Genomic DNA, 26,820 nt, shown 5'->3' on the forward strand with positions numbered 1-26,820 from the left:
AGGAACTGATAAATGAGGGAGTGGACCCAGGGTCAGAGAGAAGTATGTAGGTACAACAAGGAAGGGGTTACTTTGTATCAGATTTTTAAAAAATATATTTATTTTTTATTTGTTTATGGCTGCACGGGGTCTTCATTGCTGGGAGCTGGGTCAACTCTCTAGTTGTAACGCACGGGCTGCTCATTGTGGTGGCTTCTCTGATTGGTGAGCACAGACTCTAGGGTGCATGGGCTTCAGTAGTTGTGGCAGGCAGGCTCTACAGCATGTGTGATTCTGTGGTTGTGGCGCATGGGCTTAATTGCCCCACTGTGTGTGGGATCTTCCTGGACCAGGGATCGAACCTGTGTCCCTTATGTTTTTGGCAGGCAGATTCTTAATCACTGAGCCAGCAGAGAAGTCATTTAGTAGATTTTTGAAGAAGGACTAGGAGCTAGCTGAGCAGACAGGGGAGGAAGGGCATTCCTGGAGGAGGAAACTTCAAAGGTCGAGACACCATGCTGTGAAGCTCTTACACGGGGTCAGAGAAGCCTCGAAACTTGCCTGGTGCAGAATGGCTTGGGAAGGGTCAGGGCAGAGAAGAAAGGTGAGTGAAATTGTTATTTCTGGGCAGGCCACTTGGTGCTGTACACATTTAATCCTAAGCTTGTTCCTGCTTGCCAGCCCCTTCTTCCCAGCCTCCCATACCTGGCCTTTGCACTGCCTCTTGCTCCTGGGATGCAAACCTTTTAATATTCATTGAAGGCATTACTTCTTAAACTTTCATGTGCTCAAGAAACATCTAAAGATCTTGTTTAACATGCAGATTCTGATTCTTTGGATCTGAGGTGGGACCTGTGACTCTGCATTTCTAAGAAGCTCCCAGGTGAGACTGAGGATGCTGGTCCAGTAAGGCAGTGGTACCCAGGGAGTCTCTCTGTAGCCTCAACTAAGAATTTCAAAGGTAAAAGGAAACCACCTTCCTTTGGGTTATTTGTAACATTCTTCCACCAGCAGGATAGAAAATTGAGTGTTGTCTAATCCAGTCTTCAGGGTTAAATGGCACTGGGTAGAAATGCTGAAAAGAGGGCCTCATTCCCCAGATAGCCTGTCTCCAATAGTGGTGTCTTCGTTTTGCAAACTATTGATTACCTCTTTGAGTTTCTGCTTCCCAGGCTTTTATTGGCTCCTGGGGGAAAGCATAACTTTTTGAAGCAGATGGGCATCTGGAAGTCCGGCTGAGCTGTGGGGAGGCTCGAGGTCTGCTCTCCTCCCAACTCACCCTGCCAGGGTGCCTCTCTGATCCACTGCCTTCTGACTCTTGGTCCTGGAGAGCTGAATTGGACAAAGGCTATACTAAGTCAGGCTTGGCTTCTCCTAGCCAAATTCTGGATAGAGGCAAAGGAACTTCTGGATCTGTTTCTTAGATGTCCCCCAAATAGAAGCTTTTGGACCCAGTGTGAGACCAAGGGAGCGGGGTAAGCAAGCAGCTTTCCTGGGCCTCACGGGCATGCTCAACAGTGTTAAGAAAAAGGAGGAGGCCGGCTACATCAAACTAAAACTCTCCGCCTGACATGTGCCTGCGGCAGCATGGTGCTGCAAACTGGGATGGGGCTGAGGGGCTGGGGCGGGAGCTGGGGCCCCTGGGCTGATGCCGGTGTATCCCTGTGAGCGCACCTGAGAGCCAGGCCAGGCTGATGGCACAGGAGGCCTGGGATCTGAGGGTTGTGGCCACCAGGAGACTCTTTTCTCCTAGGTTAACCCATCTCTCCTTCTCTGACTTCTCTTCCTTTGGGCTGTGAGCTCTGTGAATAAGCCAGCTAGTGCTAGACTCTGGGGGTGTGAGAGAGGCACTTTGGTGACAGAATCTCTGTAAGATCCAGGTACGGATAAGCTCAGAGGTCTTCTCCCCACATCTCTGCCTTCAGCAACTGCCACCCAAATTTGACCCACTTCACTCCTCCTCAACCTAGGACAGCTTCAGCAGCCTGGGCTAGATCTCACTGCCTTCTTGATAATGTGGATGATGTCCCATCCCTCTCCAAATTCACTCATTCTTTCATTCAGGGTACCCTGGGCAGCTAGGCAGCACCTGTGTCTGCTCTGAGCGGAGCACTGTGCTGGCCTCTCATTTGATTCCTTTGTGCCCTGTCTCTTTCTGCATTCTGTTACACACACACACACACACACACACACACACACACACACACACACACAGGCATCTTGCTACATCTATTCTGGTTTTCTCTTCCCTATGTCTCTAAACAACCCAAGGGAAGTTCTCATGTCGCCTCCCCTTGGTAACAGGTGATGTGGATTACTGGATACATGCAGTCTTTCACACAGACTGCAGCTTGAGTCTTGACTCTGACCCTGCCCTTAACTATTAATATCATAGGTAACTTGAGTGGGCTCAAGTTAAAGATGGGCTAATAAAGGACAGAAATGGTATGGACCTAACAGAAGCAGAAGGTATTAAGAAGAGGTGACAAGAATACACAGAAGGACTGTACAAAAAAGATCTTCACGACCTAGATAATCACGACGATGTGATCACTCACCTAGAGCCAGACATCCTGGGATGTGAAGTCAAGTGGGCCTTAAGAAGCATCACTATGAACAAAGCTAGTGGAGGTGATAGAATTCCAGTTGAGCTATTTCAAATCCTGAAAGATGATGCTGTGAAAGTGCTGCACTCAATATGCCAGCAAATTTGGAAAACTCAGCAGTGGCCACAGGACTGGAAAAGGTCAGTTTTCATTCCAACCCAAAGAAAGGCAATCCCAAAGAATGCTCAAACTACCACACAATTGCACTCATCTCACATGCTAGTAAAGTAATGCTCAAAATTCTCCAAGCCAGGCTTCAGCAATACGTGAACCATGAACTTCCAGATGTTCAAGCTGGTTTTAGAAAAGGCAGAGGAACCAGAGATCAAATTGCCAACATCCTCTGGATCATCGAAAAAGCAAGAGAGTTTCAGAAAAACATCTATTTCTGCTTTATTGACTATGCCAAAGCCTTTGACTGTGTGGATCACAATAAACTGGAAAATTCTGAAGGAGATGGGAATACCAGACCACCTGACTTGCCTCTTGAGAATCCTATATGCAGGTCAGGAAGCAACAGTTAGAACTGGACATGGACCAATAGACTGGTTCCAAATAGGAAAAGGAGTATGTCAAGGCTATCTATTGTCACCCTGCTTGTTTAACTTATATGCAGAGTACATCATGAGAAACACTGGGCTGGAAGAAGCACAAGCTGGAATCAAGATTGCTGGGAGAAATATCAATAACCTCAGATATGCAGATGACATCACCCTTATGGCAGAAAGTGAAGAGGACCTAAAAAGCTTCTTGATGAAAGTGAAAGAGGCGAGTGAAAAAGTTGGCTTAAAGCTCCATATTCAGAAAACTAAGATCATGGCATCTGGTCCCATCACTTCATGGGAAATAGATGAGGAAACAGTGGAAACACTGTCAGACTATTTTTTTGGGCTCCAAAATCACTGCAGATGGTGACTGAAGCCATGAAATTAAAAGACGCTTACTCCTTGGAAGGAAAGTTATGTCCAAGCTAGACAGCATATCAAAAAGCAGAGACATCACTTTGTCAACAAAGGTCTGTCTAGTCAAGGCTATGGTTTTTCCAGTAGTCATGTATGGATGTGAGAGTTGGACTATAAAGAAAACTAACCACCGAAGAATTGATGCTTTTGAACTGTGGTATTGGAGAAGATTTTTGAGAGTCCCTTGGACTGCAAGGAGACCCAATCAGTCCATCCTAAAGATCAGTCCTGGGTGTTCATTGGCATCTCTTAGCCATGATGAATTCTACCACAAAGGCTTGTGGGTAGAGCATCCCTGGACATCACTCCCCCTTTAACCTCCAAGGAGCCTTTCTTGTGGTTGGGGAGATCTCCTGACTTCAAGAATGAGAAATATGTGGTCTAGGCAGGGCCCAGCCTCCTCCCTTAATTGTCCTGCTCTTATATTATATTAGGGCTTCCCTGGTGGCTCAGACGGTAAAGAATCTGCCTACAATGCAGGAGATCCAGGTTGGATCCCTGGGTTGAGAAGACTCCCTAGAAAAGGGAATGGCTACCCACTCCAGTATTCTTGCCTGGAGAACTCCATGAACTGAGGAATCTGGTGGGCTACAGTATTATATCATTTTTATTATTGTTGTAATTATTGAACAACAGCATGTAATTATAATTCACTCATATAATTATTCATATATATAATGAATATTATATGAATATATAATCATACATATTATTAATAGTTCATATAATTATTGAACAACAACAATTATTGTTGTTGTGTTAGTCACTCAGTCGTGTCCAACCCTTTGCACCCGCATGGACTGTAGCCCACCAGACTCTTCCGTCCATGGGATTCTGTAGGTGAGAGTACTGGAGCGGGTAGCCATTCCCTTCTCCAGGGGATCTTCTCGACCCAGGGATCGAATCTGGGTCTCCTGCATTGCAGGCAGATTCTTTACTGTCTGAGCCACCAGGGAATTATATTATTAATATATGTATATATATTATATTGCTCCACAGGGAATGGATCTCCAACTGCGTTACCCTGGGGTGGGGAGCATCTGTCTCCTGTTTCACTACCATGTGTAGACTGGACAGCTAGTAGGAAGCTGCTGTGTAACACGGGGGGCTGAACTCGTCCTCTGTGACGACCGGGAGGGGTGGGATGGGAGGAGGAGGGAGGCTCCAGGGGGAGAGGATGTTTGTATACACTGATTCATGTTGCTGTACGGCAGAAAGCAGCACAACATCGTGAAGAAATTATACTCCAATGAAAAAATAAACTTAAAGAAGAGAGAAGAAATCACTTCTTCCAGCCTTATAATGAGGCAGAGACTTGCTCAGACTTGGTACAGTCAATGTTCTAAGATGCAAGTGGCTCCCTCTTGGTTCTTCAGTGGCCCATCACAAGTGCGTGTAGTGGCTGCATGAGAATCTGTGTTCTCCTCAAATGTCTCCTTGGAAGACTGGGTACTACACCCCAAATTCTCTTACAATTATAGCTTTTTTCCTTCTTCTTCCTTTTTCAGAGGAAGTATTTTCCAACATGCACAACGAAAGAGTGAACCTACAGTAAACCTTTGCATCCATCACTAGTTTCGACAGTCAACAACTACTATGTCTCCTATGTCACCGACCTCCCCCCGTAATTTTTTTCTTGGAATATTTTATTTTATTTTTATTTTTTAAAATTTTCCCTGAGCTTTTAATTTCAGTTTTTATGTTTTATTCTATTTATTTATTTATTTATTTTAGTTTTTTGAATGTTGAGTTTTATTTTTATTTTTTTATTTTTTTTTAAATTTTATTTTATTAGTTGGAGTTTCTTGGAATATTTTAAAGCAAATTTCATCTATCCTATCTTTTCAACTATGAACATTCCAGTGTGTATTACAGAAAAATGTTAAAGAACATAACCACAATTTTTTTTATGACACCCCCCAAATGAAGTATTCTTCATTAATGTAATCTAACACACAGTCCATATTTGTTTTCTCCCCAGTGATCTCAACAATGTCTTTTTACTATTGATTTGATTGAATCAGGATTCCCCAAAGTTCACATTATATTTGATTATAAAGTCTCTTAGACATTTTGACACCAATCTGCTGTTCTGTTTTCAGTGGAAATGCTAGAAAAATGAGGAAGTTCTTACTTCCTGAAAATCTCCCAGCCTACTTCCTGAACCCATTCCAAGTAAACAAAAATTATCATCTCCTTTTTTGGGTGTTTTTAAATGACAAAAAAGAATTCACCCCGCAGCAGCTTTGAGATAAATGGGTTCCTCACACAACTTTCAAACCGCAACAATCATTCCAGTGAAGAAGAAAGGCAGGCCATACTTTAGTGCTGCTGTTGGAGGGACTTTTTTCTTTGCAGAAAGACTTTTTTATGCCCTCCCACCTGCTTTTCGAAATCCACCAACCACAAAATTTACTCCATCCACTTTTTTCTCTCTCCCTTCCACACTCCCTCTCTCTTTTTAGCAGCAACATACAAGCCGGCCATATTAGAGAGATGGAAATAAAGCTTCCTTAATGTTGTATGTGTCTTTGAAGTACATCCGTGCATTTTTTTTTTTAGCATCTAACCATTCCTCCCTCGTAGCCCTCGGCCCCTCAAATCACCCTCTCCCCTAGCCCACCCGACAAACATCTCAGTCTGAAAATGCACAGAAATGCCTGGCTACCTCGCCCTGCCTTCCGTCTCACGGGGCTCACTCTCTTTTTCTCTTTGGGTAAGTCAGACTGCACATCTGCATGCTCCTGAGGGGTCCAGAAGTGCAGCTGCAACAGGAGGAGGATGGGGGCCGGGGGCAGGAAGGAAGACATTGCTTGTGCTTCCCTTGGTGTCCTTGGGGAGAGAGGTGCTGGGACTGGGGGACTGCATAACGCTGGGGTGATCTGGTCACAGAAACGCTGGGTCAGGGGATCTGAGTGCTCCCCGGAGGTGTCAAGAGAGGTGATTTTTCTGTGGATTTCCCTGAAATGGACCTATGTGGGGGTGGGGGCAGGGGGTAGGTTGATCTGCAGAGCCTCTTCATGGATTTTTGCTTTCAGCTGCTACAGATGATCTGGGACTTAATGTCTGTGAATCTTCAGAATCTGGTGGATTTAGGGTATTGAAAAGAGTATTCGGTGGTGGAGTAGGGGGCAGAAAGTTGAGTCTGGGTCTGGCTTCATGGAAATCTGTACCACTGATTTGTTGCTGTGTGTGGGGGCGTAGGTGGGAAGCAGGCTTGAGGAATGATCTCTGCATTGGGATGAGAACTGCTGAAGCAGGCGCTGATGAAGAAACTCTCTGGCTTGGGCCAGATGGAGTGGGGGAGGGGTCAGGTGAAGGGATCAGGAGAAAAAAAAAGCAACTCATGGACTGAGGGTGGTTGTGGCCCTTTAGATCATGTCTCCAAACTGCCCAGCACCGCCCCCACCACCCACCTTGCAGACTGTCAAGAGATCCAAATGCTAATTTTATACCTGGCCACTCATGGACTTCTTGGTGGGTAGGTGGGCGAGGGAGTTACTTGCAAACCTGCTTTCTAGGTAGTTTCACTCTTGCTTTTGAACTTTACTCATTGCTGGCGCAGCAATTGAGGATCCAGTCCAAGGACTGTCAGTGGGAATATTCCCTGTCACAGTCTCTTTCTCACTCCCTCTCCTTAACCCTCTTTCTCTCTCCTTCTCTGGCATGCTGTGCTGGCTATTGGTGGTGCTAGTGGTAAAGAACCCTCCTGCCAATGCAGGAGACATGAGACGCGAGTTCAGTCCCTGGGTGGGGAAGATCCCCTGGAGGAGGGCATGGCAACCCACTCCAGTATTCTTGCCTGGAGAATCCCATGGGCAGAGGAAGCTGGCAGGCTACAGTCCATGGGGTCACAAAGAGTCGGACATGACTGAAGTGACAGCATACGTGCTGGCTATTGGGCTGGAGTGCTAAACAGAGACAGCACAGGACCCCTGGCAGCCTGCACGATGAGGCAAACGAGCTTTGCTGAATTATTGGATGTATTAACAGAGCAGGAGTGTTATAGAAGCTCGGGTGGTAGAGAGAGCATGAGCTTTGGATTCCATCTGGGTTTAAAGCCACCTTTGTCATTTACTTCATACTATTGCCAAGTTACTCACCTCTTTCCTGGGTGAACTGAAGAATATCTACTGGCTGGGGTTTTTTGAGTCTGGCACATAGAAGGCGCTCAATGATAGTTAACCTTTATGAATGCTTTTCACATGCCCATGCACTGCATATCTTGTTTACTCCTGAGGCAATTGGTAATCTTGTGGGGTAGATATGCTGTGATTCTCATGGTATAGATAAGGAAACAGGCACAGATAAGTCACTTGCCCAATAGGGTCACAGGAATAGTTTAAAGGGAGTTGAGATTTGAACCCTTGGTGGTCTGACTTCAGCCCATTCTTAACCATTGAACTCTACTGCCCCCCAATGTTTGAGAAATGGTACTGCTATGCTAAAAATGGGCTTCTCTGTTAGCTCAGCTGGTAAAGAACCAGCCTGCAACGCACTAGACCCTGGTTTGATCCCTGGGTCAGAAAGATCCTGTGGAGAAGGGATAGGCTATCCACTCCAGTGTTCTCGGGCCACCCTGGTGGCTCAGATGGTAAAGAATCTGCCTGCAGTGCGGGAGACGTGAGTTCGATCCGTGGGTTGGGAAGATCCCCTGGAGGAGGAAATGGCAACCTACTCCAATATTCTTGCCTGGAAAATCCAATGGACAGAGAAGCCTGGCGGGTTACAGTCCATGGGGTTGCAAAGAGTCAGACACAACTGAGCGACTAAGCACAGCACAGGCTAACAATAATTTGGATTAAAGAATCTTAAGTACGGGCAAAAAGAGTGGAGCTGGGTGTGTGACCAGTGTATAAGGAGGTGGGGAAGCAGGACAGGCGATCTCTTCTGGGAATTAGAGAGAGCTTCCTGTGGGAGGGAGAGCCTTCCCTAAGTGAAGAAAGGGAGGGTGTCTGGGGGACCTGAACCAGGGTGTGGCTCAGGGGAAGATAGAGTCTGGGGTGAAGAAGTCAGGGTGTGGGCTGTGAGGTGGTGGTGGGAGGAAGCTAAAGCTTCTGCAAACCTGGATGGGGGGAGGATGCAAGAGTGAAGACCTTGAACTTGAACTTGGTTGGTGCTGTGATGAGGCATGCTCTCGCGCTCCAAGGCCAAGGAGTCAGGTGGACAAGGAAACTTTGGTGGCTGTAGCAGCAACAGTCCCTGAGATGGGGGGATGCCACACGTGATAAGGGCAGGGCTATGACGAGGCTGAGTTTGTAAGGATAACTATAGAGCTGACAAAGGGGCAGGGGACAGCTGGTCAACCTGCGGTACCCATGGCAGAAGCAGGTGAGACTTGTCCTCAATTAGAAGCAATCCAACTGATTGATCTTTCCTAGAGCTTTTCTCTAGATCCTTGGCTCCGTAGTCACTGGACTGGTCACCAAAGTCTGGATTATGTTGTCGTCATTGTTTAGTCACTAAATTGTGTCCGACTCTTTTGTGGACACTGTAGCTCAGCAGTCTCCTCTGTCCATGAGATTTCCCCAGGCAAGAATACTGAAGTGGGGTGCCATTTCCTTCTCCACTAGATGTTCCCGACCCAGGGATCGAACCTGTGCTTGGGAGGTGGATTCTTTAGCACTGAGCCACCTGGGAAGCCCCTGGGTCATGTTAGGCAAGGCCTAGAAAATGGAGTCTGGTCCTCACTCAAGCCCACTGTACATGGACAAATGGGGGGAAAGGCCTTCCCTTCCCCCTACAGACTTTATTGAGTGTCCACTGTGTGTCATTCACTGTTCTAGGACCAGGGATGTCAAAATGGATGTCAAAATGGATAAGAATCAGCTCCCCAGAGTCTCCTGAGGGATTCGGGAACATAAATAACAATGCCACATCACATGTGCTATGAAACAACAGCAATGGCGATAATAACAGCAGCTAACATTTGGTGAGGCTGACCATGTACCAGGCACTGCCATGAGCTTTATGTTTTAGTATTTAATCCTCACAACAGCCCTAGGAGGTAGGGCCTATTGTTGCCTCCCGTTTTACAGATGAGGAAGCTAAGCTATTGGGAGGTGGACCGTCTTGCCTAAGATCAGAGCAGGGTACGAGAGCGCCAGTCTTGGCCACGATACTGCTCTGCCTCCTGGTCTGGAAGGCTGGGGAGAAGGCTCAGGCACTGGGGAAGTGATGCCTTGTTAGCTGGGGGCTGCAGGATAAGGAGGAGGGCTCAGGTGCAGCAGGGTGAATGCGCATCCCAACCAGGAGCAAAAACTCATCCAAAGGCATGGAGGAGTGGAAGAAGATGGTGTTTTCAGAAAAGTAAGAACTCTGGAGAAGGGAATAGCAACCCACTCCAGTATTCTTGCCTGAAGCACCCCATGGACAGAGGAGCCCGGGAAGCTACAGTCCATGGGGTCGCAAGAATTGGATGTAACTTAGCGACTAAACCACACAAGAACTCTGGAGTCATTGGAGTGGAGGAAGTGTGGAGGGTTGGGAGCTGGAAATGAGGCTGGGATGCTGGTTGGCCCCGGATGGTTAAGGACTTGGAAGCCCAGGAGCCTGGACGAGATCCTGAAAGTACCAGGGAGCCAGCGGTGGTTGGGGGTGAGGGGTGATAAGGACAAGGGCTCTCATGGCTGCATGGGGGTGGCCTGGCCTGGGAGGGGAGCCCTGAGGTGATGGGTCTAAATGGTAAGGCAGCCCAGGAAATGGACTGCATGTCACACTCACCTGGGAGTCAGGGGCAGCAGGAGACCGTGTGCTCCAGAAGAAAGTGAAGTCGCCCAGTCGTGTCCGGCTCTTTGCGACCCCATGGACTGTAGCTCACCAGGCTCCTCCATCCATGGGATTTTCCAGGCAAGAATATTGGACTGGGTTGCCATTTCCTTCTCCAGGGGATCTTCCTGCTCCAGAAGGGTGGGAGGTAATTTCTCTGCTTAGACAAACCTTTTTTTTTTGTTTGTTTTAACCAATAAAAAAATTAATCTACCTCATAGACTGGAAGGAGGCATGAGGACAATTAACTTCTAGTCTCTGTAGGAAAGTGTTTGACAGGTAATGAGCAAATGTTCATGATCTCTGCAAGATGGGCCATTGTATGACATGGGGCCCATGGTGCCCAGATGCGCCTAGGAGAAAATGAGGGGGCCTGGGCCCTGGTAATGTTTTGGAACTAAGCTCAAAAGCCACATCCTTACTCTACCCCTGTTGATCATGTCCTTTCTATGAGCTGAAATTCAGGAGACCCAGGCTCCAGACCTGGTACCAAATGGGACAACCAGGAAGATGATGGGCTCCCCTTGTATGGTGCACGTGTGCTAAGGTGCTTCAGTCATGTCAGACTCTTTGTGATCCTATAGCCCACCAGGCTCCTCTGTCCATGGGATTCTCCAGGCAAGAATGCTGGAGTGGGTAGCCATGCCCTCCTCCAGGGGATCTTCCAAACCCAGGGATCGAACCCACATCTCTTACATCTCCTGCATTGGCAGGGGGGTTCTTTACCACTAGTACCACCTGGGAAGCCCCCTATTGAATGGAAGTTCATTTTAAATAAGACCAATCCCCTCTGGCCAGTCTGGGGGCTGACAGTTATGGCGCAGGACCTGCCTTGCAGACAGCAGGTGGCCTGGTCTCTGGGACCCCTTGGAGCAAAACCCACACCCTCACGCAATCTCCACCCCTCACGCAATCTCCACCCCTCAACCCTCTCTGTCTGGAGCCTGGCGGCCTGGGTTCCAATCTAGCTTTGTCACTTACTAGCTGTGAACTTGGGCTATTCATTTAACTTCCTTGTGCTCCATTTCTTCACCTGGAAAGTAGGGGGTGGTCATAGGGTGATATCTGTAGGGTGTTAAAACAGAGCCTGGCACATGGTAAGTGCCTTGTTGTTATTATTATGAAGTCCTTTTGTGGCCTGAGCTGTGGATTCTGCTACTTTCCTGAAGCAGCAGAGTTCATCAGGAGCCCGGAAGTTTGCTCAGAGCTCTGCCTGTGTTGCATGATGATTTACTCATCTTTAAAGGAGCGCCTGGATTGGTGAAAGGACGTCAAGACTTTGCCCTGAGCTGGGATCCTGGGAGACCTCAGGTGGAAGTAGGCTCTGGACAGGGAGTCAGGGACCACGACTCTGGCCCCGGCTTGTCCCTATCCGCTGTGTATCTTTCTCAGGCCTCCCTTTCCTCGTTGGTAAAATGATGGAGCTGGATCTGTTGTGATACAATTCCTGAGTTTCCCTCTGCAGTTGGGAATTGACGGTTGACCTCTCTGGCCGCTAGAGGGCACACGTGTCCGCCTGGTGCCTCCTGCCGGACGTGCGGTAGAGATGCGGCAGGGACCCGCATTGCACCTCTCTGGCTGCCTCCCCACCTCGGGCCAGAAAAGGCCCTTCGCTCCCCAGGGTCCCGACCTCCCCGAAGAGTGCTAGCTTCTTCAAGGTGGAGGGGGTTCCTGGTAGGGTTCAAGTTCTGTGTGTGGAGTGATGTCGTGGGCTGGGGTGGGACAGAGGCAGGGATGGGCCACCCAGATTCACCCGACCTACTTTCTAATGTCACTTGGAGGCTCCTTTGGCTCAGGAGCCCTGGGAAAGGGCAGACCCTTCCCAGGGAAGGTGCTAGAGAAGCAGGGTGTTCCCGGGATATGAGGTAAGCTCAGGACAAGGCCCTGCCAGGCTCCTTCCCTGCAGATTCCTCCGCCTCTGCAGAGCGGGGGTAGAGATGGCATTTGCCGCACACCTCCTCCTAGCCTGGCGCCCTGCTCAGTGCTTTCATAACGCTGTGAGTGGGGAGGTAAGAACTGGGCTTTGTTCTTCTGGGCTCAGCCTCCCCAGTTTATATTCCCCTGACGTGCACCTCAGCACACCTAGCAGCCTGTCCTTGCAGGTGGGGCCGCCTGTCTGCCCCCGCTGTCTACTGTTAGGTCCTGACCTCCGGGGGCCAGGGTTTCAGAGCATCCCCTGTTCTTAAGTGCTGCCTACTGGGCCCTGGCCACTCATCCCGAGGGATGAGCTGAGCGGAAGGACTTTGCTATCCCTGCTTCCAGGCTGCAGTGCGGTTGCGTCTGGGGTGGGGCTTCCACAGCTTGGCACAAAAAACAGCTTCTGCAGAAGGAGTGCCCTGTGCCAAATCCCAGGCCAAGGGGCTATCCTGAGGGGCCAGGCTCCAAGGAGCCCCTGCCAGAAGAGTGCTCCGGAAGCCCTTCCTTCTATGGGGCAGAATTTGAGGAGAATTTAAGGCTACCTTTTGCTTTATTTTATTTTTTAATTTTTGGGGGCCCATGCTGTGCAGCTTGCGGGATCTTAAGTTCCCTAACCAGGGGCTGAACCCCCAGTCACCACAGTGAAGTGCGGGTCCTAAGCACTGGGCCGCCAGGGAATTCCTCTTCCCTTTGGTTTGTATGTTTTGTCTTATTTAATTGTTATAATAACCCCAGCAGGTAGGTATCATCGGTGCATTTTACACAGGAGGTGCCTGAGGCTCAGAAGGTGGAAGAACCTGCCCACGTTCTCCCAGCTGATAGAAAGCAGAGCTAGGATTGAGCCGTGTCTAATGGGAACTTCGTGCCTCCTAGCTGCTCCCTGGGCACCCTCCAGTGGCTTCCTATCTCAAGAATGGCAGCCTGGTCCCTGCCTAAGTCTGGGACCTCAGCTCTCTCCACCTGCCCCTCTGATCACCTGCCGGATTGTGCCCCAGACACGTGATGCTCATTCCAACCACTGGAACTTTCCTCTGGATGTTCTCCTGCCCCAGATTCCTTCAAAATTTGAAAACTTCTTACTCCCTCACTCGAGTGGGGGGGGGCACCTACAGGGCACCCCTTGGGGAGGCCTCCCCTGACTTTTGATGTCAAACAGCACCCTGCACCTTATATTATTTACAGCCCTTGCTGTGTATCACTAAAGTTACATTATTATCTTTTCCCTGTTAACATCTGTCCCCCTCCCTAGAATACAAACTCAGTTAGGGCATCTCTGCCTGCTTCCATCACAGCAATAACCCTGGGGCCTAGAATGAGTGTCTAGGGGGGCAGAGAAGGTGATTCAGAAATGTTTGGTAAATATTTGGTATATGGGTGAATGGATGATTGATACTTAGTATTACTGTTTCTCCTCTATGCTGTTGTTTAGTCACTCAGTCCTGTCTGACTCTTTGTGACCCCATGAACTGCAGCATGCCAGGCTTCCCTGTCCTTCACTATCTCTCAGTTTGCCCAAATTCATGTCCATTGAATTGATGATGCCAGCCAACTATCTCATCCTGTCATCCTCTTCTCTTCCTGCCCTCAATCTTTCCCAGCATCAGGGTCTTTTACAATGAGTCAGCTCTTCGCACCACGTGGCCAAAGGAATGAAGCTTCAGCCTCAGCATCAGTCCTTCCAATGACTATTCAGGGTTGATTTCCTTTAGGATTGACTGGTTTGCTCTGCTTGCTGTCCAAGGGACTCTCAAGAATCTTCTCTAGCACCACAGTTCAAAAGCATCTGTTCTTTGGCACTTAGTTTTCTTTATGGTCCAACTCTCACATCCCTACATGACTATGGGAAAACCATAGCCTTAACTATATGGACCTTTGTGAGTAAAATGATGTCTCTGCTTTTCAATATGCTGTCTAGGTTTGTCATAGCTTTTCTTCCAAGGAGCAAGCTTTTTTTAAAAAAAATTTCATGGCTGCAGTCACTGTCCACAGTAATTTTGGAGCTCAAGAAAATATTATCTGCCACTTTTCATTTTTTCCCCCATATTGTTTCCATGAAGTGATGGGATCATATGCCATGATCTGAGTTTTTTGAATTCTGAATTTTAAGCCAGCTTTTTCACTCTCCTCTTTTACCCTCATCAAGAGGCTCTTTAGTTCCTCTTCATTTTCTGCCATAAGTGTGGTGTCACCTGCATATCTGAAGTTGTTAATACTTCTCATAGCAGTCTTGATTCCAGTTTGATTCATCCAGTCCATTCATCCACTGGCATTTTGCAGTCCAGGCCTGATGTCTCCAAAAGGGATTCTTATCCTTGTAGACCCATCGGTTGGTCCCTTTGAATTGTGCTTGTTCTTCTGTTCAGCTGCCATCCCCACCCTGGGCTGGGCTGAGTGCACAGGCTTTCCTCGGCCCTGGGGTATGCAGGACGAGGCCTCTGCATCTGTCCTTCAGGCTGCGTGCCCCCGGAGACACTGCAGCTGCAGCTGGAAGGGCATGGGCTCTGCTGAGATGGTTGGAAGCGGTGGGAAGAAGGGAAACCTAGGCCAGCACAATGCAGTGCCTTGTCCAAGGTCTTCAGCCATCAGGTGGCCATATGAGAGTCCTGTGGCGTCATGACAGCCAGGTGGAGGGAGGGCTTGAGGCCATCTGTCTGTCCCTGGCTCTGCAGATGCTTTGATCTCTCTTCACCCCAGCTTTGTCTTGTCCCCCACTTCTCTCCAAGGGCCACATCAGGCACCCCTTATGAGTTTTGCCTCCCCACTCCACCCCACCCCCTGATAAATTGCAGCCACAAGGGACCCAGCCAGCTGCCCGAGCTCTGCTCCCCTCCCCGGCAGCGTCAGCCAGAATCCTCACTGGGTGTGACTTTGTCCACAGTGCCACCAGGGAGGAGCATGGAAGTCACAGTACCGAACACCCTCAACGTCCTCAATGGCTCTGATGCCCGCCTGTCCTGCACCTTCAACTCCTGCTATACCGTGAACCACAAACAGTTCTCCCTGAACTGGACTTACCAGGAGTGTAACAACTGCTCTGAGGAGATGGTGAGCCCTGGGATGGTGGCAGGGGATGGGGGAGGAGGCAGGAGCCCCACAGCATGAAGCCCCCATTTCCCACCACCTGTCCCTGCCTTGGACCAGGACTGCGGCATACCCTGGTGGGCTGTCTGCTTCCCAGGGCATCGGCAGAGGTGTGTTGTCATACCTTGGTGGCCCTGGGAGGGCGGCAGAGATCTGGAGATGACTGCCTCCCTTCCAGGTAAGGGGTGGGGGAGGGGGTCCTGCTGTCCTTGTAGCTCCTCGCTCATCCAGCCCCCCACCCCATCCTGTCCTTCGCCCCCATTCAGTTCCTCCAGTTCCGCATGAAGATCATTAACCTGAAGCTGGAGCGGTTCCGAGACCGCGTGGAGTTCTCGGGGAACCCCAGCAAGTATGACGTGTCAGTCACCCTGAGAAAAGTGCAGCTGGAGGATGAGGGCACCTACAACTGCTACATCATGAACCCGCCTGACCGCCACCGCGGCCACGGCAAGATCTATCTGCAGGTCCTCATGGAAGGTGAGAGGCTGCTGGGGGCCCTGCCCGTTCCCAGCCCACTACTCTCCAGCAGGGCTAGTGGGCGCCTTGGGAGAGGCTGTACCCTCCTGAGGGGTGGGAGCCACAGCGTGTGCTGGGTGGAAGGCATCTCTTCTACTCCTTCCAGTCCTTGAGGACTGTGTCTCTGAGAGTCCTGATGATGCTATCCATCATGATCATGACCTTAAGAATCCTGAGAACAGCTTTCATTTATTGGACACTTACTATGTCTCAGTTATAGGTACAGGTACACTCTCTATATGCATTATCTCATTTCGTCTTATACAACCCTTACTCATCCCCATTTTACAGATGAGAAAACCAAGGCTATGTAAGGTACCTAAGGTCACACAGTAAATAGTACAGCGACTTCCCTGGTGGTCCAGTGGTTAAGACTCTGCGCTCCCAGTCCAGAGGGCTTGGGTTCGGTCCCTGGTCAGGAAACTAGATCACACATGCTGTAACTAAGACTTTGCATGCTGCCGCTAAAGATCGCACATGCCACAACTAAGGATCACACATGCAGCAACTGAGATTTGGTGCAAAAAAATAAATAATTTAAAAAGAACTTTAAAAAATAGTGCAATCAGACATTGCTATATTTAAAATGGATAACCAGTGAGGACGTACTGTAGAGCCTATGGAACTCTGTTCCATGTTATGTGGCAGCCTGGAAGGGAGGGGAGTTTCAGGGAGAACAGATACATGTCCATGTATGGCTGAGTCCCTTCGATGTTCACGTGAAACTGTACAACTGTACAACACTGTTTATCGGCTATGCTCCAATATAGAATAAAAAATTTATAAAACAAATTGGCAAATTTGTTAGTGTTGCCAAAATGTTACTAATTGGTCAAACTGTAAAGAGTATATGGGAATGCTGCAGCTTTTCTATATTTTACTTTTTAAAAATTAAAATTTTTGTTAAGAGAAGTTTTTAATAAAAGAAATGTTACTCAGTTCAGTTCAGTTCAGTTGCTCAGTCGTGTCCGACTCTGCGACCCCATGAATCGCAGCATGCCAGGCCTCCCTGTCCATCACCAACTCCTGGATTTCACTCAAACTTATGTCCATCGAGTTGGTGATGCCATCCAGCCATCTCATTCTCTGTTGTCCCCTTCTCCTCCTGCCCCCAATCCCTCCCAGCATCAGGGTCTTTTCCAATGAGTCAACTCTTTACATAAGGTGGCCAAAGTATTTGGAGTTTCAGTTTCAGCATCAGTCCTTCCAATGAACACCCAGGACTGATCTCCTTTAGGATGGACTGGTTGGATCCCTTGCAGTCCAAGGGACTCTCAAGAGTCTTCTCCAACACCACAGTTCAAAAGCATCAATTTTTCAGCCCTCAGCTTTCTTCACAGTCCAACTCTCAGATCCATACATGACCAATGGAAAAACCATAGCCTTGACTAGACAGACCTTTGTTGGCAATGTAATGTCTCTGCTTTTTAATATGCTATCTAGGTTGGTCATAACTTTCCTTTCAAGGAGTAAGCGTCTTTTAATTTCATGGCTGCAATCACCATCTGCAGTGATTTTGGAGCCCCCCAAAATAAAAACTGACACTGTTTCCACTGTTTCCCCATCTATTTCCTATGAAGTGATGGGACCAGATGCCATGATCTTAGTTTTCTGAATGTTGAGCTTTAAGCCAACTTTTTCACTTTCCTCTTTCACTTTCATCAAGAGGCTTTTTAGGTCCTCTTCACTTTCTGCCAAAAGGGTGGTGTTAGCTGCATATCTGAGGTTATTGATATTTCTCCCAGCAATCTTGATTCCAGCTTGTGCTTCTTCCAGCCCAGCGTTTCTCATGATGTACTCTGCATATAAGTTAAACAAGCAGGGTGACAATATACAGCCTTGACGTACTCCTTTTCCTATTTGGAACCAGTCTATTGGTCCATGTCCAGTTCTAACTGTTGCTTCCTGACCTGCATATAGGTTTCTCAAGAGGCAGGTCAGGTGGTCTGGTATTCCCATCTCTTTCAGAATTTTCCACAGTTTATTGTGATCCACACAGTCAAAAGCTGTGGCATAGTCAATAAAGCAGAAATAGATGTTTTTCTGGAACTCTCTTGCTTTTTCAATGATCCAGAAGATGTTGGCAATTTGATCTCTGGTTCCTCTGCCTTTTCTAAATACAGCTTGAACGTCTGAAAGTTCATGGTTCACGTATTGCTGAAGCCTGGCTTGGAGAATTTTGAGCATTACTTTACTAGCATGTGAGATCAGTGCAATTGTGCGGTAGTTTGAGCATTTTTTGGCATTGCCTTTCTTTGGGATTGGAATGAAAACTGACCTTTTCCAGTCCTGTGGCCACTGCTGAGTTTTCCAAATTTGTTGGCATATTGAGTGCAGCACTTTCACAGCATCATCTTTTAGGATTTGAAATAGCTCAACTGGAATTCCATCACCTCCACTAGCTTTGTTCGTAGTGACGCTTTCTAAGGCCCACCTGACTTCACATCCCAGGATGTCTGGTTCGGTGAGTGATCACACCATCGTGATTATCTGGGTTGTGAAGATCTTTTTTTGTACAGTTCTTCTGTGTATTCTTGCCACCTCTTCTTAATATCTTCTGCTTCTATTAGGTCCATACCATTTCTGTCCTTCATCGAACCCATCTTTGCATGAAATGTTCCCTTGGTATCTCTAATTTTCTTGAAGAGATCTCTAGTCTTTCCCATTCTGTTGTTTCCCTCTAGTTCTTTGCTTTGATCGCTGAGGAAGGCTTTCTTATGTTTCCTTGCTATTCTTTGGAACTCTGCATTCAAATGGGAATATCTTTCCTTTTCTCCTTTGCTTTTTGCTTCTCTTCTTTTCACAGCTATTTGTAACTCCTCCTCAGACAACCATTGTGCCTTTTTGCATTTCTTTTCCATGGGGATGGTCTTGATGCTGTCTCCTGTGCAATGTCATGAACCTCCATCCATAGTTCATCAGGCACTCTGTCTATCAGATCTAGTCCCTTAAATCTATTTCTCACTTCCACTGTATAGTCATAAGGGATTTGATTTAGGTCATACCTGAATGATATAGTGGTTTTCCCCACTTTCTTCAATTTAAGTCTGAATTTGGCAATAAGGAGTTCATGATCTGAGCCACAGTCAGCTCCCAGTTTTGTTTTTGCTGACTGTATAGAGCTTCTCCATCTTTGGCTGCAAAGAATATAATCAATCTGATTTCGGTGTTGACCATCTGGTGATGTCCATGTGTAGAGTCTTCTCTTGTGTTGTTGGAAGAGGGTGTTTGCTACGACCAGTGTGTTCTCTTGGCAAAACTCTATTAGCCTTTGTCCTGTTTCATTCTGTACTCCAAGGCTAAATTTGCCTGTTACTCCAGGTGTTTCTTGACTTCCTACTTTTTCATTCCCTGGTGGCTCAGCTGGTAAAGAATCCGCCTGCAATGCAGGAGACCTGGGTTTGATCCCTGGGTTGGGAAGATCCCCTGGAGAAGGGAAAGGCTACCTACTCCAGTGTTCTATCCTGGAGATTTCCATGGAGTGTATAGTCCATGAGGTCGCAAAGAAATGTTATTAAAGAAGTGTTAAAAAAAAAAAAAAAAAGGAAAAACCGTACAATCGGGACTCAGATTGGGTCCACTGACCTCAAAGCCCATCCTCTTGGATACAGTATGGGGCCGCCCATTCCTGGGGATTTCAGGTGCCCTGGGATTATGGGGTGGGCGGGGCGCTGAGAGGCTGGGTTGATTTTTGGCTTTGCCTAGCTTTCCCAGAGGAGAGTGAAGTCAGGACCACCCGCGCGCGCTGCAGGGAGCAGGGGCCAGCGGGCGGGGCTCCCTTCTCCAGCCCTAGCGCTCAGCGGGTCTGTCTCCGCTCCTTCTCCAGAGCCCCCCGAGCGCGATTCCACGGTGGCCGTGATCGTGGGCGCCTCCGTCGGAGGCTTTCTGGCTGTGGTCATCTTGGTGCTGATGGTGGTGAAGTGCGTGAGGAGGAAAAAAGAGCAGAAGCTGAGCACGGACGACCTGAAGACGGAGGAGGAGGGCAAGACCGACGGGGAGGGCAACGCGGACGACGCCAAGTAACGGCGGGCGGCCCGCGGCCCCCGCCCGCGCGCGCGCTCCCGCCCTCCGCCCCGCCCGCCCGCCCTCTCTGGTGTGCCTCCCCCGAGCCCGGACCCAGGGCCCGCCGGGGGCCTCCTTCTGAGCCCCTCCTCCCTGTCCCCTGCACCAAGAGCGACCCACCTCTCTGTGACTTGAGAAACCTGCCGGGCGTCTGGGAAGTGTGGGCCCTGGGTGGGGGGCGGGGGGGAGGAGAAGCGGGGTGAAGACTGCCGGCCGCTGAGAGGAGGCAGGAGGCCTGCGGGAGGGGCGCGGAGAGAGGGCAGGCGCCCGCTGTGCAGCCTGCCCAGGGCGTGGGCTGATCTGGCGGTGGCTTCAGGGGGGCCTGAAGGCGGGACGGGGCCCTGGGGCTGCCCCTCCAAGGCGGGGGCGCGAGGCCCCGGGCGGCCTCGTCATGGGGGTGATGACGGCTTCCTGGAACTTGGGGGCTTGTTGAAGGAAACCTGTGCGTTTCCTGGGTGTGGAAGGAAGGGGAGCCGGGGCTGGAGGCAGCCAGAGACAAGCCTTGGCCGGCGGAGCTCTACTCCTCGCCCTTCCCCCCATGTCTGCTTCCACAGACGCCCGGGTCTCCACTGGCTGCCAAGCGAGAGAAAAGTACCCAAGGGCTGCTGAGCGAGGCCGTGGGGCCGGGGTCGCGTCTGTGTGCTGGTGGCCCCTTTTCACCACAGTTACCCACTAACAGGAGATGAAGTTCAAAGTTAGCGGAGACAGACAAGGGGCTGGGGCCTCTGTTGTAGCATGGAGTTCCCTGTCAACTGCCTTCTCGCCCAGGGTGGCGGCTCTCACGGGGCCAGGAGCCGCCTCGGGTGTGGAGAGGAGGAGGGAGCGGGTGGGAGCCACGTCGGAGGAGCTGGTGTGCAGAGCGGAGGGCTTCTGCTCAAACATTCCCGTGAGCCTCAGCAGGGTTTCATCTGGCTTTTGGCCCCGAGGGAAGCCTCTGAGACCCTGTGGCCATGTCACATCTGGAGCCATGTTACACCCTCCCCCGCCTGGACGATTTCTCTCTGTGGAGAGCAGAGTAGCATTCGTGGGGAGCCAACTTTCACTGCCATTTTACTCACACGGAGAGGGAATTGCTTAAACCTCAGGAGAGGATGAAAGAGAGAAACTGCCTTGGAAGGCCCTTGGAGATCAACTAGCCTAGTCACTCATACTACAGACCAAGAGACTGAGGGTCAGATTCACAGAAACCAGGGGCCCTGCTTCTCCTTGGGTTTCTCAGTTTCCAGTTTGAATCAACAGAGCTACAGTTTGTGGAAGAGATGAGGAGAGGGAGTCCGGCTCCTCCAGCCCCACTCACCTCTTGGGAGTCCAGCCCTCGGGCTGTGACTGAGGCTGGGATGGGATGATGGCAGTGGGAGGGCAGAGCTGCCGGAATGCCCCACCCTGCCCCAGGCGGACCCTCTGCAGTGCTTCCCAATCTTTCTCAGAGCTCAGGCCCTGCTCAGGTTCAGGGAGTCAGTGCCCAGTACCCCAGAACCCGAGTCTGGGTAAATGGGGCCAAGACAGGACTCCAGCAGCCTCTGGGACCATTCTCTGCCTCTGCCCAGCAAAGGGGAGAGAACAATAGAATATGGACGATTCACTTTAATTCACTTCAACTCATCATCCATTTATTGAGCATCTCCTATGTGCCAGGCACTGGGCCAGGTGCTGGGGATGTACACAAAGCCATAACAGAGCTGGGAACCGCTAGGTCAGCACTGTGGGGAACCAAGATTTTTTTTTTTTTGGTGCATCTAATTCCACCTCTGCAGCTACTGCTTCCATGGCTGGGGTAGGAGAAGAAGGAAGAGATTCCAGAATCTGGGCCCTGGGAAGGGAAGAAAGGAAGGAAAAAGGGAGGATACAATAGGGAAGAGGGTGAGAGGCCAGGCGGAGTGCGCACAGAGCGGGGGATGGGCCACAGCCTGAGAGCTCCAAGGTGGGATGAGTCCAGCTCATTTCGAAATTCTAAGTCATCAGTACCTAACTGCCAATCAACACACTGCCAATGGGGGGTGGGCTAAGCCCCCAGGATGCCTGGGGTGGCTGGACATTGCCCATCCTTGAAGCCAACCAGCTGAGAGGGGAGAGGTGGGTGGTGGGCACCTTGATCTCCAGCCGAGATCAAGGGTGGTTGTAATAACATGTCTGCCCCTTGCAGATTTCGCTTTTTTGGGCAACTTCTCAAGTGCTCTCCTCTTCCAGGATGAGGAAGAATCTGTGCAGATGCTGGGAACTCTTCTTTTTCATAACATTTAGGGGAATTATTTGCAAGATTCCCTGGGTTTATTCTAAGAAATTCTACTCTCTATAAAAGAAGCCTGAGACTTTCAGCTTCCTTCCTTTCTTTGCCCTGACTTGGAGGGTCCTAGGGAGAGCAATGCCTCTCCAGGGGCCTCAGACACCCGAGCCAATGGGGAGGGACCAGGAACCACCTCTGTCCCAGGTGCCCATCTACATATGCTCTTTCTTCCCACGCCTCTTAAGAGCCTCTTCCAGAGGCCTCATGGAGCTACCTCCCCCAAGGCAATGAGGTTGGGAACAAAACGGGGCTTCTGCGAGTAGAGGTGGGAGACCGGTGAGATGTCCCCTCGGCACCCTGCTTTCTAGTGTGTACCTCCTCCTGCACCGTGGGGCTCAAGCCCTACTTCTGGCTGCACATTCCCATCACTGCACTCCGCTGGTTTTCTCAACTGCTGCTGCCTCTCCTGCTCTCTCGAGACCCCCTACCTGTCTCTTTCTCCTAATTAAGGGTCCCTGTAAAGAGAGATGGGCTGGCCAACCCATGGGATTTAGCTTATAAAGAACAGAGCACACTTTTTCAGGACTGAAATGCCTTGAGGTGCCTTGGAACTGGTTTTGGAAATAGCTGTCTGCCCCCTGCCTCCGGACTAATCACAGTTTATTCTCGATTTATAAAAAGGAGAAGCTGGATCCGTATTTCTCCTTGTGAATCTCCTTGGTGAGGCCAGGCTGGTAAGTATTTGCAAGGTCAGGTTAAGCAGAGGGACAAATGAAAATACTGGCTAGGTCCAAAAAAGATATTCCCAGGCCATAGGAATGGCTTGATGCAATTGGAACAGGTGATGAATCAAGAGATTTTTCTTCCTATCTGTGTCTTAAGGATAGACAGCCTGTGTCTTTTGCTGTGCCTCTTGGTGATGTTGTCCTTTATTGAAGCTTGCCGATGCATTTGTACATAGTCTATATATAGGTAGAGATATATTATATATACAAATATAGGACATCTCACTACATCCACCCCAAAAGTTACATTGGGTGGGGGCGGAAAACAATCATTTCTCAATGTTTTGAGTTGATTCACCAAAGGCAAATTATGGAATGTTCTCATGGCTGTTTGTGCACTTGGAGGGGAAAACACAGCTACTCATGCATTTTCTAGGACTGATGTACTATGTGATGATGGAAGAGGTGGTGGGGAGAGAAACTCGGGTTGTCCTCTGTGACCCAACCGCTGTGAGGCGTCTGCTTTTGGGAGCAGACTGAGTTTCTTCCGCAGTGTGTCTCCTTGCTTGGATGTATTGGCTGCAATAAACAGACGGTCTCCCCTGAACCTCCCTTGAGTGTGACTTTTTTCAGGGGGTGGGGCAAGTTGAAGCAGTGCCAGGACCGTCACAGGGGCCCCTGTTACTCCTTTCCTGGTGACGTCACTGACGCTGCCAGGTCCCCATCAAGGATAAGGTCGTTCTGCTCCCCTTTTGTTGTCAGATGTTTCCTCTTTTCCCCTCGTGGCCTTCCCAGAATCCTGGCAGACTCCATCCACCTTGAAAGCACCCTGGGGACAGGGTGGCTAAACACCCACTTCTTGGAGGGCTCTTGGTTATTTCTGGATGACAACAACACTTCAAGCCCCCAAGGCTGACTGTCATGCCGGTGCTGTCTACTCTTTCTGAGGGTGGATGGGCCATCCTTCCTGCTCCCTGTTGCTAAGCTGCATCTGACTAGGCAGACATCTCTTTCATCTGCTTCAGTCTCAAGGAAAATAAGACAACAGCTGGTGCAGTCTGCCCTCATGCAACTTCACGGATGAGGGTGACTGCGGGGAGGAATCAGGTTGCTCATATCCCACCTGCGAACTGCTGTATCCTAGTTATGTGTTCATAAGTCAGCCCTCAATTTAGGACCAAAAGCAACTGCCTGGCCCAGGGGTTCTGCTTCCCCTAGACACATACAGTCTTTTTCTCTCTTGCCTCCTGTTATTATGTTTCTCTATGCATTTTTCTCTCTCTTACGCACAGACACACACAGACACACACAACCCTTGCTTAGGAAGCTCACCAAATAAGAAAAGCCTCAACTTTCTGAATGTCAAGGGAATGCTGAAGTGGTTGGTTCCTGTTTTTTTCTTGGTTTCTTTCTCATTTCTGCCTGCTTCCCGGTAATCCAGAGACCTTCACCAGTGGTGAGTGGTCAGATGCATTTTAGAATATTCCAGGAGGAGCCTAACACTCATAGTCCTAATGCTGGCAGCTGCTCCCCAAGAAAGAAGCCAGATAGAAGGTGGCAGCCTTAAGCAGAAGTGTCTGGTATTTGATAGAACTGAAGCTACCTTAGTTTAAAAGGATGTCTGTCCTTGGAGATCCTGAGTCCTTCCAAGGACCTGATGTTAGACAGGATGCTTCTTTACCTAACAGGGAAACTGACGCAGGTGACGTGGACTCAGGAGTAGAAGGTGCTAGGGTTCTGGCTGGTTCCTTCTGGGTGGACACAGCATCTGGGGCTTTTCCACCAGAGCCTTGGAGGACACCTCAGAGCTGGGCCTGGCTTGTGGGAGTCTTCCCTTGTGGCTCAGCAGTAAAGAACCCGCCCACCAATGCAGGAGTGTGTTTGATCCCTGGGTCGGGAAGATCCTCTGGAAGGGGAAATGGCAACCCACTCCAGTGTTCTTGCCTGGAAAATCCCATGGACAGAGAGCCTGGTGGGCTACAGTCCATGAGGTCACAAGGAGTTGGACATGACTTAGAGACTAAACAGTAACAACTGGCTTCTGGGAGGGCTGGGTTTGGCTCAGGTGTCTGCCCTAAATTGATGTTTTGGGCCCTGGGGGGAGGTTTGTTTCTGACTGCTGAAGGCACTGCTGTGTCAGGGAAAGCTAGCTCCCACCTGGGTGTTCAGAATTGCTCACCAGCCTCCCATGGCCCCAGGCCGAGGAACCTCCCCATCCCCACTGTTCCTTGGCTTCCCACCGGAGCCCCCGTGGGGCTCAATCCATCGGCCTGCCCACAGCCAGTTGCCATGGAACAGGAGTCTATGTGCCGGGCCTGAGTCTCTAGGACCGGTTTTAGAGGCCAGAAGAATGGCAGAGGTGGGGAGGGAGTAGATCTTTATATCAGATGGGTCCTAGGGACTACTTGACCAAGTCTCCTGGTTATCCTGAAGGGGAAACTTGAGGACCAGATTGGGGAAGTGACTTGCTTAAGGCCACTTGATGAGTCTAGGACAATCCAGGATCTCCCAGCAGGCTCCAGGCCGCCTGTTCTTTCCACAGCCCACACCTCATCTGGGCCTAGCGCTTGGCACAGCTCCACACAGCAGCCCACACCGGCCCAGGCGCCTGCCTGCCCCTCCCCAGAGGGCTTGAATTGCAAAAGAGGCCCCATGCTTCTTGTCAGCATGCAGTTTTTAAAGCTGAGGTTCAAAAAGGGTAAGTAATTCTCCCAAAGTCACACAGTAGGCTATTGACAGAGCTTGGCTTTAGTTGCCTTTCTGGGTCCTCTTCTACACCCCAGTAGAGTGACTTTCCTCAGGCTGGTGTGTGTCCAGTCCCTCTTAGACCGCTTGTCTTCCTTCCATCTTGCAGGGTGGGGGTGGTATCTAGAAACCTTTAGGTGAGAGGAAGCAGGAGCAGGGCCTGGTGAAATTTGGGCTGGGCAGCCAGATGGAGGAGCATGGGCCCCTACTAGGTCTCCTGCCCTCCTCCTCCTTTGGCATTTCGGGGCCTCAGAAGGTCCATGCTGGCTGGGCTCTGCAGGCATGCTTCTCAGATGCCCTAGTGGCATTGCCTGATGCCCGCCAGTTTCTAGTCACTCCTGCCTGCTACGATGCTGATGTGCAAGGCTCCAACCACCTTTTAGCCCAGGCTCCAGTCACCCAGTGATTGAGGGTCCCAGAGGGTGGGGGAAGGAAGCTCATCTTAGAACTAGATCCTGGCATCTTGACATGGCACATAAACTTGTGCCAAAACAGGTTAGTCTAGCCTCGAACCCTGCTCCTTTGCGGGGCCAAGGACGTCTCTGTCTAGGAAAGAGAGAAGGACTGTGGGATGGAGGTGGTGGGACTGCATGAGTTGAGTGCTTCCACTAGGCTAGTAGTGGGAAGCCTCACAAAGCAGCTTCTTTTCTCCGGCCATCATGACCTTGAGGGTCCATGAGGTGCTAGGGAAGCAGGGCAAGTGGACACTGGATGCTCTGCTTCCGTGGGAGGGACTTTCCCTTTTGCCTCATTGGCAAATCACCTTTGTCCTGACCGTAGCTGCCTCTGCTTCTCAGCCGTGACAAATTCCCTGTGAACAGGTGGCGTGAGGACTAAGAACTGTTTGCCTCAACAGATTGAGAGCCTCCTGTGGGCAAATGGACAAATGAAGAGGGTGGGTTCCGCTCGCAGGAGAAGTGTACGTCACAGCTGACGGCCAAAAGTGGTCAGGGCTGTGGCCCCAGGGGAGAGGGATTAGCCTTGTCCTGTTCTGTCCCAGGGTGAAACATTAGAGCTGGTGGACAGAGGCGGGTACAGATCTAGCGTAAGTCAGAGCTGTGCAGAGGGTTGAGTTTCTTTCAGGTAATGAGATCGCCATCCCGGAAGGTCTTCAAGCCTAGCTTGGGGGTGTTGTCCAGAAGATGCATATATTAGGGCATACTTTTAGATGCTGTCTAAACTTACTGGCAATGACCCTCTGCCGCTGTCATCTTAGTATTCAAATGACAAATGTG

General features: G+C 49.9%; 1 protein-coding gene and 1 long non-coding RNA gene across 4 annotated transcripts in view; one reads left to right on the forward strand and one right to left on the reverse strand.

The window, feature by feature from the left end:
- Positions 1-26,820, reverse strand: part of LOC136175192 (uncharacterized) — a 43,424-nt gene that overhangs the window by 14,510 nt on the left and 2,094 nt on the right. For 2 of the 3 annotated variants that reach the window (XR_010664438.1, XR_010664437.1), the window contains exon 2: positions 10,271-10,443. This is a non-coding gene — a long non-coding RNA (uncharacterized lncRNA). Of the gene's footprint in view, positions 1-82; positions 555-10,270; positions 10,444-26,820 lie in introns of those variants that run through there. The other variant, XR_010664436.1, reaches the window with a different exon arrangement.
- On the forward strand, positions 6,029-21,867 carry SCN2B (sodium voltage-gated channel beta subunit 2). Its single transcript, XM_065945513.1, has 4 exons — positions 6,029-6,263; positions 15,111-15,277; positions 15,580-15,790; positions 19,656-21,867. The coding sequence occupies exons 1-4, from the start codon at positions 6,194-6,196 to the stop codon at positions 19,850-19,852; spliced, it is 645 nt and encodes a 214-aa protein (XP_065801585.1). The 5' UTR covers positions 6,029-6,193; the 3' UTR covers positions 19,853-21,867.

Source organism: Muntiacus reevesi, chromosome 9 (assembly GCF_963930625.1).
Source record: "Muntiacus reevesi chromosome 9, mMunRee1.1, whole genome shotgun sequence".
In the NCBI taxonomy this organism is placed as follows: Eukaryota; Metazoa; Chordata; class Mammalia; order Artiodactyla; family Cervidae; genus Muntiacus; species Muntiacus reevesi.